The sequence below is a fragment of the Mustela putorius genome, unplaced genomic scaffold (genome assembly GCF_011764305.1).
Source record: "Mustela putorius furo isolate JIRA1106 unplaced genomic scaffold, ASM1176430v1.1 tig00000460_pilon_pilon_pilon, whole genome shotgun sequence".
Classification (NCBI taxonomy): domain Eukaryota; kingdom Metazoa; phylum Chordata; class Mammalia; order Carnivora; family Mustelidae; genus Mustela; species Mustela putorius.
Window position 1 is genome coordinate 15,162,914 of NW_025421389.1, and position 12,885 is coordinate 15,175,798.

Genomic DNA, 12,885 nt, shown 5'->3' on the forward strand with positions numbered 1-12,885 from the left:
ACAAGTAGGTAATACCAAGTATTACAAAAGTGGAGGATGGGGCATGGGTGCAGAATAAGAGAGGTCCTACCAAAATCACATTTGGGGTATAGTGATATGTTCAGTTTTGATAGTCGTATTTGAAAAGAACACTGAAAAACTAAATAATATTCAGAAGAAATCAACCAAGATTATGATGACAGAAAACATTTGGAATTTAAGAATCAAAAAAGAAAAATGATAATTATAATCAAATACTTTAAGTTTCTTAGAGATGACCATGGTATTTTATTTTTTTTTTTTTATTTTTTTTTTTTAAAGATTTTATTTATTTATTTGACAGAGAGAAATCACAAGTAGTCGGAGAGGCAGGCAGAGAGAGAGAGAAGCAGGCTCCCTGCCGAGCAGAGAGCCCGATGCGGGACTCGATCCCAGGACCCTGAGATCATGACCTGAGCCAAAGGCAGCGGCTTAACCCACTGAGCTACCCAGGCGCCCCGACCATGGTATTTTATTTTCTATTACTTAAGAATACAAAACTAGACCCAATGGGTAAAAATTATAGGGAGAAGAATTTGCCTCAATACATTGAAAAAATACTTATAATTTCAAGACTTCTAAAAATGAAATAGTCTAAAAAGTAGTCAGTTGCTAAGCAGTGACAGTGTTCTAGCAGAAACTAGGCATTTATATATGAGACATTATAAAAAGAATTCCTTATAAAAAGAAAGGTTAGACTAGATAATGTCATTTCCAACATTTAATTAAAAATATACATAAATTCAAACATATTAGAAACTTCAAACATACAGAGAAGTAGACGGAAGCTATACTACAAAAAAGTTTTAACATTATCAGTTCCTGGCTAATGTTTTATCTATAATGCCCTGCTTCATCTCACCCTTATGTTTTTTTTTTAAAGACTTTATTTATTTGACAGATAGAGATCACAAGTAGGTAGAGAGGCAGGCAGAGAGAGAGAGAGAGAGAGGGAGGAGGAAGCAGGCTCCCTGCTGAGCAGAGAGCCCGATGTGGGGCTCGATCCCAGGACCCTGGGATCATGACCCGAGCCAAAGGCAGAGGCTTTAACACACTGAGCCAGCCAAGCACCCCACCCTTACGTTATTCTTGAAGTGTACCCCAGATATCAAGTCACGTCATCCTTAAGTATTTCAATATGTCAGATGAACAGGTAAAACCCTCCAACTCCAGGATTCTATGCTTCTATCACTCCAAGACACAAGAAAATTGAAAAGTCCACTGACACTCAGAAAGTGAATCACATTCACCATTTACTCAACCACTCTAGATAAACCAAGGGAGTTAGTGCTTGAACAATGTCTCACTGTCTAGTTCTTAGTGACACCTAGTGGATAAAAACTGCAACAGAAACAGTAAAATTAAAAAGCATCTATTGTCATGATGTTGAAGGGGCAAAAGTTTGTAGGCTTAAAGTAGTTTAGGTCACCGAACATTCTTCAGTAGTTCAACTTCTAAGAAAAAACAACAGGGTATAAAAACTTTTTCTAAGTTTTGAACATTTCAGGCTTTTCATAACCTGATTTCCTCCTACCTATCTAGCCTCATTTTCTGTTATTCTCCTCTGTAAATTATCAATTAGAATGGTTCCATTACTTATTCCCAAATATACCAAGCTTATTACATATTCTAGACTTTTCATTGTTCCACCTATCTCAAAATTCTCTTGAATTTACCAATTCAATTCACCTTATCAATTCAAAATACACATATAGCTCAATTCCACCTCTACCAGGAATTCTCCAACAAATATCTCTTTGAATTTTAAAATTTTGAATTCCCATAGCACAATTTTTCATTAAATACAGCAAATGTCTATATTATTATCTAATAGATTGGGGTCTGTTAGCTTTATATCTCTGCTTGGAAATACAACCCATGAAGAGTCCTATTTCACATTTCATTGGTATCTCTACAATGTTTAACAAACACAGTATATTCGAGTATCTGTGAACTGATGTGTGCTACTTATGTATTATACAGATGAAGTAAAATCTCACTAAGTGAGTATAGCTATGAGCACCATGAAGGCAACAATTGTGTCTTCATCGATGTTCTAGCCTTATACTTCATGCAGTGCCTGGCTCAATAAATATTTGCTCAACAAATTGTTCATAATCTTAAAATGGGAAACAAATGATTTATAAAATGATTACTACAAATCAAGCAATGTCATAGTTTGGGGCAAAGAGAAAAAAAATTTTTTTAAGTATTTCAATATAACATGTGCTTTTTAATAAGCTTTTCCCTATTGACACTAACAACACCATCAGATTTGCTTCATACTTACGACTGAGCACACAAGCAGTTACAAATCCTTTATTTTCACATTATCATAATTTTCTTTTTTCTTTAAAGATTTATCTATTTTAAAGAGAAAGAGAGCAAGCCTGAGTGGGGGAAGGGTTAGAGAGAGAGAATTTTCAAGCAGACTCTCCCCTGGGCCCAGAGTCCCACACAAAGCTTGATTCCACAAACAATGAGATCATGACCTGAGCCGAAACCAACAGATGAGCACTCAACCAACTGAGACACCCAAGCACCCCAAATAATCATCATCCACATTTTTGCTCTCCTCTCACTATCCCTAGAGATACGTTTTATTTTTTTTTTTAAGATTTTATTTATTTATTTGACAGCAAGAGACACAGCAAGAGAGAGAACAGAAGCAGGGGGAGTAGGAGAGGGAGAAGCAGGGGGAGTAGGGGAGGGAGAAGCAGGCTTCCTGCTCAGGGCTCTATCCCAGGACCCTGGGATCATGACCTGAGCCAAATGCAGATGCTTAATGACTGCGCCACCCAGGCGCCCCTCTAGAGATACATTTCAAATAAGATAAGTATAGTTCCCACAGCAGAGTTGAAGACTATGGTATTAAATGGACTAAAAGCTCATGAACACAAGGAGAGTCGAGTGCCTGGTGTCAAGTGATTTGAGTGGATGAACCTACTTATGGTAGTTAATTTTTAAATAACAGATATGTAAGGGGTGCCCGGGTGGCTCAGTCAGTTAAGTGTCTAACTCCTAGTTTCGGCTCAAGCTCCACATCAGGCTCTGTGCTCAGCACAGTCTGGTTGAGATTCTCTTTCTCCCTCTTCCTCTGCCTTCCGTCCACACTCTTTCTCTCTAAAATAAATAAATCTTTAACAAATAAATAAATAACAGATATGTAAAATCAATTACTAGATATGTTACATTTTAAAATTCTAATTATGTTCAGAGTTTACTATACTATTATTTGATCTATAGATCTACTTATTATGATAATCAGATTAAAGGACAGAAAAGAGTAAAAAGAGACAAAAATAATGAATGAAATTCCCCCATATACGTACCGTACCTATTTGTGACAGAGGTTAGGAATCAATTCTGTCCATATGCTACAAACAGAATAATTTACCCATAATACAATTCTAGTATAATTGGTGGGGGCAGGGGGAATCTCTGTTCTTTGACCTAAAGCTTTATCATAAGGTTGGACCCATACTTTGGCACCTTCCTTTAGATGATTCTAAACGGTCTTACCAAAAATAAAGAAATATAAAATATGTATAAAAAATAAACATTATTTCATTATTCACCACTTTACAATGGTAAGAAAAAAAAGGTAATTAAAAGTGAAGTTGAATTTGATACCTCCTAATCTCTACTTCATATCCTAGATAGATCCTGTATCTAAGAAAAATCATAGACATAAAATGAATATGTACTTACAGCCTGGGCTTGTTGTTGGAATAATTCATTCTGATTCTCTCTATCATCCATTCCATCCCCAAGCATCTGGGAAGGAGGTAACCCAGCACTTCCAATAGCAACATTCAAGTTGTCTGGGAAAACACTTGTTCTTTTAGGAGTTAAACGTGCTGGATCTGAAGACTGCATGGCTATAGAGCCTTCTTTTTCTGCCTACACAAAGGAAGAAAGTGAGATTCTTCTAGTGAGGTTCCACTCGAGCCATTACAATTAAATAATGTCTATAAGATTTTAAATTAGGGTGGGCGTAGAAAGGAAATAACTGACAAAATAATTCAGGCAAAGAAATTAATATTTATCAGGCACCTACTACATGCTAACAATTTACTTATCTAATTCTCATAACAACACTGTGAGACAAATACCATAACATGAAGAAACTACAGTCCACAGAGGATAAGTATAAGTGTAAGTATAAGCCCAAGGTCACATAGCCAGCAAGCAGCAAAGCCAAAATTCAAACCCAAATCCAAAATTCCGACATTGATTTTATCTATTGGTAAAAGCAAAAAAAATTGTGAGTCAGAACACAAGAATAAAATACAGTTTCTCTACATACAAATCTACTGTCCTCCCTAGCAATTATACAAAATATGGGATCCAAAGAAAGTGATTCTCTTACTGTCTAACAGCTTATCTTGTAACACACACTTTCCATTCAATCTTTACTCAGGTTCACTTTTGAACTTACTGCTTCATAAGATCTCTGAAACTGCTGCTTTTTTCTCAGCCTGATTTGCTGATTTACTCGGCGTTTGACTTGTCTCTGAAAATGCTTCAGAGCTTCTTGTTTTTTTCTTAGCTTTTCCTTTAGTTCTTCTTCAATCATATATGCTGAAGTCTTGAAAGATGAAAGATAGAAAATACACTTAAGTGTCAGCAGTTTTTGCCCACTAAAGCTCTGTTGTAAGCACAAATCAGTCAAGATAAAATCCTGACAAAATAATTCAGTTCTGTAATCCAGAATTCCCAGTAGAGTGAGGAAATCACAGGAGTTCAGAGCTGATAATCTAGACATAGCTGGTTGAGTACCAAGAACTCAAACCAAATCACAAACTAAAAACTGGAATTTGTGAGCACTCAAATCAAATCTTAATTTTTCATTGAGCTGACAACTAAAGTTGTCTTCATTAATTCTTATTGAACCAGTTATGTCACACATTTTCTAAAACTGCTCACTGCTCACTAAATATGTCCTATTGCTCACCACTCACTAAATATATCTTATTATAAAATGCCTTCATACTCAGATTTATGCTCCATTTTTAACCTAGCATGCTCTTCCTGTCATCTCTATCTAGTAAAGTAAAGTAAAGGTCTACTCATTCTTTAAGATCACCTAATACCCACCCACCTAGGACCTTCCACAATCCCTCCTCCTCCTGAGCTCTCCTGTGCTATAGAACCTCTCATTGACATTAATTGAGAGCAACATTTCTCAAATCCCCCATTAGATTAGGTACACTTTGAGGACAGGAAATGTATTTAATTCTCCCTTGTTTCCCCTACAGCATATAACACAGAGCCTTGAATATAAAGGCACTCAATATTTATGTAATGTGCAATTCCAAAACATAGTCTAAACAATCTATAATATTTCATCCCATTTGAGTCCCTGATCAGTATTCACTTCCTTGAGTGCTCTGAATAACCATAGCCATCATAATTAAAAGCAATTAATCTGCTACAAGACAAGCGCTTTAACTAAGAAGGTATTCTTATCTCTTATATTAAAGATGAGGAAACTGGGGCTCAGAAAGATTAATCTTTAGTAGTAGCCCAAGATACTACCTATTGCTGTCAAGTAGCAGAGCTAGAAGTATAGCCCTATACTGCACTGTTTTTCTCTTGACTGTTTCTCTTTCAAAAGGAATCTTCAAATTAAGTAAAATCATACTTCTCTTGAGCCCTTCTTCTAACACAGTGATTCCAAATTTTAGTTCAGAAGGTGCCCAAATATTTCATAGGCGGTCATTAACTCTCAAAATCAAATGAATCTAAGTTCCAATTAAAATTAAATGTTCCAAGAAATCTACCCCATATTCTATACAACTATATACCCATACCATAGAAGTACAGTGTACAAGTATCAAAGAACAATTAGGTAAAACAATTCCAAAGGAGAGCTATAGGTAGTAAAGCCTGAACAACTGAGCGAAATTAACTCAAGTCCCAGAAGTCATCCTTCCTCTTTAACTTCCATTATCTGTCTGCTTCCTCTTTTAACCCCATACTGAGATTATCAAACATCTTATTGAAGTATATGACTGACTCCAAACTGTGAATCTCAACTGTAAACCAAAGATTAAAGTGTACCATATTTTAGAAACATATTTTTCTTAGGAAACACCATTATGTAAGTCCACCAAACCCAAGAACATTGTCCCATGTTCTGGAATGTTAGGAGACACCCAGAGACAAATCAATTTGAGAAATACAGGGTTAAGCAAAAATGAATACTGTTTCAATTGTACTAACTAACTCCTCATAGACTTTTTGAACCCTAAGGCTTATCCAAGGGGGCAATATATACAATGAAGTGTTTCTCTCAACAACCAAAGAACATTTTCTGGATAATTCACATACGATGGAACTGATATTTAGATTATACAGTAGTCTCCAAAGATGATCCCTTCTCCCCACAGTGAATCAAGCCTCCCAGTATTTATGCTCTTGTGTAGTGATCTCCCATACTGAACGTTGTCTGGCTCTATATATCCAACAGAATGAGGAGGAAGCACTGGCTCCATGACTTCTCCAGCAAGGTCATAAAGCAACTTCCACCTACAGCTCTTGTAGTGATCACCCTAGCAGAAACCAGCCACCATGTAAGAATTCTACCTTAAGACTACCAGGCTGAGAAGAAGCCCAAACTAGCCAAGTAGAGAGGCCACGTGGAAAGAGAAAGCGTCCAGCAAGCCCTAGCCATTCTAGTCATCCTCAACCAAGTGCCAGATATGTGACTGAGAAAGCCATCACAGACTTTACAGCCCAGTAGATGCCAGATGAAGAACCAAGAAATCCAACAACAGCCAGAACCAAGTAAACTTGTCCCAGACATCTCCAGCTATTTTGGCTGTCCCAAATGAAGCTTCAGACACCATGTTGCAAACAAGCCATCCCCACTGTGCCCTGGCTGAAATCCTGACACACGGTATCTTTTGGTTTATGCCACTAAGATCCAGGTTTGTTACATAATAGATAACCAGATAAATTATAAAATAATGCAATAGCCATAAGTGCTGATAAAACAGCAATGTATTTTGATGCTAATTTAATTAATGGAAGGGGAGGGAGGTCTGAAGCTATGGAATTTTTAGGAATCTTGACAGCTCCTTGAAACTTTGGGGACAAAAATGACGAGGGTTTTCCCTTTAGCATAAGCATGATATTAGGTCTACCATGCTTTAGAAGTAAGTATCCGGCATTTATTCTGAACTGACAAGAGCTGTATCTGTTAATAAGAGTGGATTCCCCAGGGGCGCCTGGGTGGCTCACTGTGTTGAGCCGCTGCCTTCGGCTCAGGTCATTATCTCAGGGTCCTGGGATCGAGTTCCGCTCTCTGCTCAGCAGGGAGCCTGCTTCCCTTCCTCTCTCTGCCTGCCTCTCTGCCTACCTGTGATCTCTCTCTGTCAAATAAATAAATAAAATCTTTAAAAAAAAAAAAAGAGTGGATTCCCCAGATAATGTATGCTAAACCGGTGAAGAGTTCTATGAGATGCTTGATCAAACAGCCCTTGGCTGGTACTGATCAGAACTTTTTTTTTTTAAAGATTCTATTTAATTAATTAATTACTTCTGAAAGAGAAAGAAAGAGAGAGAGCACAAGCAGGCAGAGTCAGAGAGAGAAGCAGGCTCCCTGCTGGGCAAGGAGCCCGATGCATAACTCGATCCTAGGACTCTGAGATCATGACCTGAGCTGAAGGCAGCAACTTAACCGACTGAGCCACCCAGGCTTCCCCGATCAGAATTTTTTAAGTGAGGGAAAGGAGATACGTTTATACTTTTCCAAGACCTGCATTTTGATTTAATGTTTGGGAACATGAGATTCAATTCTCCTTAACATAGTAAAAGAAATTTGGGTGGTTTTTAGGCATTTTGATGCTATATTACAAAGATGTCATAATTTGAGCAATGAAAAAGAGGTGTCACTAATTTAAATACCAAAATATCTTTGTATCAAATCTTACTGTTTCTTCTGGGATACATGTTAAGACATTTATCCCTCTTCATTCCTACTTCAACCATCCTTTTTCGAGACTTTCCCTCTTTATTCCTTACCACTAAAGAAGTCTTGATGCCATACTTCCTGGCTAAATTGTAACAATTACATCCTAATTTTGTCCCCCAGGAGCCAATCTATCCCTCACCTCAAAAATATTTTGAAGCAATTAACCTAATCAAACACTCTTTTATTAAGAAATTCATCTCTAAATATTAAACCATGAATGAAGTCAATCCCTTATCCAAAATTTCATGCGGTTCCTTACAGCTCCTATTTTCTACAATTCTATTGAACCACCATCCCCTCTACTAAGCTTCCCATTCCAATCAAACTAATCTACCCTTAGAATCCTGATACACCTTGCTCACTTCCCACTCTCCCCATTCTTGAGAGAATCATCCTCCTTCTGTAGCTAAACACATTAAACTTGCCTGAATCACATCAACCCAAAGTCCTACCTTTCTTCTTTAAGTATCAAAGTCAGAGCACTTAATCATATACTACTTAGATACTTAAAATCCTTTCTAGAATTAGGCAAAAGAGGAATAAATGAATTGTGTACATACATACAAAAAATAAAATTAGTGAATATATGACATTGCTTTGCTATTTAACATTTATTTTAAACAAGTCTCATTTCTTCTCTGAGATCAAGGACAACTCATATTTTTCATCATATGTTCAGCATTTTGTTGATACAGTCAGAAGAACCTTCACACAATTTATGCATTCCACTAATTAGGCATCAAGATAAAGTTGGGGGAATGATAATAAATGACATTTTTCCTGTGCTCTGGAAGTTCACACTCCATCAGGGAAAGCAGATATGTAAATGACTTACTATAAATATAATGTGGGAAATGCCACAATAAAATTTCAAAAAGTAGCTAAGGGGCACAGTATTGTGAAAGACTATCAAAAATACTCTTACAAAACTGTCCTCCTGTGTCAATTAGCACATATGAGTTATTATGTAAACAGGCACACAAGTAAACTTTGCAAAAGTTTCTTTTCATCTGAAATGCTGTTCCCTACGATCTGTACTTATAGCATTTCCATTTTTTAAGGACTAACATGGACTATATTTCCACATCCATTCATTGCATAAATTGTGTGAAGGTTCTTCTGACTGTATCAACAATGAGTATTTCCTTAAGACTTACTATAGGATAGGAAAGGAAGGAACCAAGAAATAGAAGTTCCCTGTCCTCATGAAATTTATACTTAAACTTTCTCAGAATCCCAGTCAGAATTAATGTATTCTTTCCTTATTCTCTGTGTCTTTGAATCTTCCTGAATCTCTACTACACATTACTGACTTCAAGCAATCAACGTATTCTTAAGTGTGGCAACGGTCATCCCTACTACGTTGCAGGGTGTCTGCAAGATACAGACAGTACCCATGTCTTGTGTACAGCAAGCAATCAAGAGCTTGTGAAATTTTTTAAAAAAGGGGGCAGGGGGTTGTGAAATAAACAATTTTGGCAAATAGGTGTTTGTTCTACAATCCTAATTCAAGAACATACCTATTTCCAGTAGGAGAGAAAGGACATCCCCAGATAGGACTCTTCATCCTTACCTAAGCATCAAGGGTTAGAGAAGGCTAACATGGGGGGAAAAAAAGAAAGAAGAAAAATGGGGGAGGAACCCCACTACGTTTGCATCAAACTGACACTCACATATGCTGGGACTTCCGAGCTATCTGGCAAGGCAGGTTCCACCCATGCCCCAACTGGCATTATAGCCTGGTTCCTCTCAGCCAGCACGGCCAACACGTCCTTGCTCTTCAGGGGGTTTAAGGCCAGAGGCACCCTGGCGGTATTTCGAGGCTTCTTGAGGGGGGCCATACTTCCTGGCATCTGTGACTCCTGGGTAGGAGAAAGGAGAAGCTTAAAATCTTCAAACGACTGCGCTAAAAGCTCAACCTCCTAAGCCATGAGCACAGGCTCCAGAAAGGGAGAGAAGCCTGACGGGCAGTCGAAGAACGAGAATTCTGGAGAAGGAAGGAAGGAAGGAAAGAAGCGGAGAGAAGTGGGAAGAAACAGTAAGGAAAAGTATAAAGACTGCCTTCTGGAAAGAACGGGGATGAGGCGGGAGAGAAGGGATCTACTGAGAGAACGAAGACGGTGCCCCCCGGAGACACCGCCAGGAAAGGGAGGAACCACCGCGGCCGCCAGAAGGAAAGGGGCTGGTAGGGCTGGGTGGGAACCTGAGCCAGAGGCAGAGTCCAAATAACCGGTATCCGGTTACGGGGGGAACCGCTGAACGCCGAGAAGTCCCGGGCCAGAGAAAGCCTGTTCCTGAGGCCTCAGGGGTCCCACTCCTGCTAAAATAGTAGCACCGACCCAGTGCGGGCGGGCCGCTCGCCACAGAATCAAGCTATTCCGGACACTAAGGCAACCGCATCCAGTAAACCGCCACTTTCTGGAGGGCCGCCCCGCTCCGCCCTTCGGGGGCCTTGTAGCCGCCCCTTCCGGTCTTGCGTCTCCTCCCCCAGGAGGGGAAAGCGTGAGGGGCGGGACTTCGGGCTCTGCCAGAACGTCACTTCCGCTTCGTGTCTGACGGACGGGGCGGAGTATGTGAAGGCTGGAGGGGCTGGGCGAGAACGGGTGGGTTCGCGGGGATGCCTGGTTGCCGGCGGCCGAGGTGTTGGTGCTATTGTACTTCTAGCACGGAGACCAGCCCAAATCTTTCAGGAAGGGGTTATATTGAACTGAAAAACGCTGACTGGGAGGGGCAGGGGTCCCCGCAGAGGAAAGCAGGAGAAAAGGATGGAAAGAGGTGGGCCTGGCAGGGCTTCCTCGAGGAACAAACTAAGCTAACAGTAAATCATACCGATCCTGTGCACCCCTTGTTACACTTATAAGCCTATTTAATGCATATTCTTATATTTGAACATCGCAGCCTCGCCAGCGGACACCCTCTCTACTCCAAGCTCTGATATAATTCTGGGACACTTCGTTATCCCTGTGAAATACCCGTTCGTTCATTCATTTCACATATAATTGAGAACTTTTTATATACCAGTCCTGTTCTGGGCACTGGAAATATATAGCAGTGAACAAAACAAATATCCCTTGTTCGTGGAATTTATAATACAATGAGTAAGTAAAGGTGTCTGATGCTGATGAGTATTGTAGCGTAAGCAGAGAAAGAAGACGGGGTGTTGCAGGGATAGGAAATGAATTTTTAGATAGGATGACTACAGAAGGTTTCACTGAAGTATTTTTTTTTCTTTTTTAAGGTTTATTTATTTATTTGAGAGTGAGAACATAAGCAGTGGGGGAAGGGCAGAGAGAGAGGGAGCCCAGTACTCCATCCCAGGACCTTAGATCATAACCTGAGCCAAAGTCAGACACTTAACCAACAGAGGCTCCCCCACTGAGGTACTCTTGAGCAAAGGCTCCAAAGCTAACTCCCATGATCTGCTGGAATAAGCTACTATAATCTTCCAAGGAGAGTTAAGTGTTCAGGTAGAGGGAGCAGCAAGTACAATCATTCCAAAGTAGGGTAGTAGTAGTGGTGGGAGCTTATGGAGGTTCTCCTCTGACTACTCCATTTTCTCTGTAAAATAGCATTATAGCCAGCCTATAAGATGGCCTCTTATGGTCTCCACCTCCTGGTATTCACACCCTGTGTAGTTCCCTTTTACACTGTACCAGTGTTGGTGTGCGTAACCAATAGAATATGGCAGAAGTAATGGTATATCACATCAGAGATTAGGTTTTAAAGGATGCTGTGTTATTTCTCTCACTTCTTTCTTGCTCTTGCTTTCACTCTCAGATCACTTAATCTGAGGCCATTTGTGTCGCAAGCAGCCCTATAAAAAGGCTCACATGACAAAGTACTGAAAGCCAAGAGCCCTGTGAATAATCTTGAAATATTGTTATATTGTTGTAACAATCTTGTTATGTTGGCCAACAGCTTGACTGTGACCTCATATAAGACTCCAAACCAGACTCTGCACCCAGAAACTATGTGAGATAATATTTGTTGTTTTAACATGCTAAATTCAGGGGTAATTCGTTACACAGAAAGTGAGAACTAATATAAGTAAGAATCAATTAATATATAGGAAGGATCATTGGAGGTCCAAGGAAGAAAGATAAGGTACGAAATAGTTGTCCAGAAGAGTAGAACCAAAGACCTGTACAATTGCCTGATGGTCTTAAGGACCCATGATTATGAATTTCAAGTAAGACTAGTCAGGGTGGTTGAGCATTTTTCTTCAGGCATATGAACGGTTACAGGCATAAAGCAGGTGGAAAATTAATTTTAATCAGGGTTAAGGCTTTACTAAAATATTACTATCAAGCAAGAAATGAAGATTTAAGGAGTTGAAGAGAGATTACTGTGAGGGAGTAATTAAATGACTGACCATGAAACTTAAAATAGATAATAAGGAAAAGGGAGGACAAGTGGGATGTAAGGAACATTGTAAAGTTAGTACAATCCAGAGATTGAAGGTTCCAGGAGGTCTAAGGCTTTTTTAAAGCAAGATTCTGGAAAGGATGTCCTGAAAAAGTAAGAGGTGGGAATCCAAGAGTGGGATGCTTGAAACTGAGGGTGTGGAAGGGTTGCAGATATTTGTACTGTCAAAGTCCATGGTATGACTAAGGGAGGGAATGCCAAGATAGGTTAAGGTCACTGGATAAAAAGAGGTCATAGAAATGAGGGGGTCAAAGCATTGGATGTACTATTCCCAAGGTTATCAAAATCACCAAAATATATAACCAGAATAGTGTTGGTGACCAGGAACAATCGTCTTCAAGGAATTTTGAGAAAAGACCTGGAGGTTTGTAGAGGAGAATAATTGGAAAGCAGTGAGTGGTATGGTCTAACAACATTAGATTCAAAGTGAGGGGTGAAGCTAAGAAAAAGGGGAGAGAATA

General features: G+C 39.3%; 1 protein-coding gene across 8 annotated transcripts in view; it reads right to left on the minus strand.

Moving 5' to 3' along the window:
• The window catches only part of CCDC15 (coiled-coil domain containing 15), a 78,999-nt gene extending 68,524 nt beyond the window's left edge, over window positions 1-10,475 (minus strand). For 2 of the 8 annotated variants that reach the window (XM_013054999.2, XM_013054994.2), the window contains exons 1-4: window positions 10,203-10,468; window positions 9,673-9,861; window positions 4,460-4,609; window positions 3,730-3,921 (exon numbers count right to left, since the gene is read on the minus strand). In XM_013054999.2, the coding sequence (XP_012910453.1) occupies window positions 3,730-3,921; window positions 4,460-4,609; window positions 9,673-9,852 (522 nt within the window). In that variant the 5' untranslated portion in view covers window positions 9,853-9,861; window positions 10,203-10,468. Of the gene's footprint in view, window positions 1-3,729; window positions 3,922-4,459; window positions 4,610-9,519; window positions 9,645-9,672; window positions 9,862-10,202 lie in introns of those variants that run through there. The other 6 variants (XM_045080384.1, XM_045080385.1, XM_013054996.2 and 3 more) reach the window with 5 other exon arrangements.
• Window positions 10,476-12,885: the final 2,410 nt, after the last annotated feature.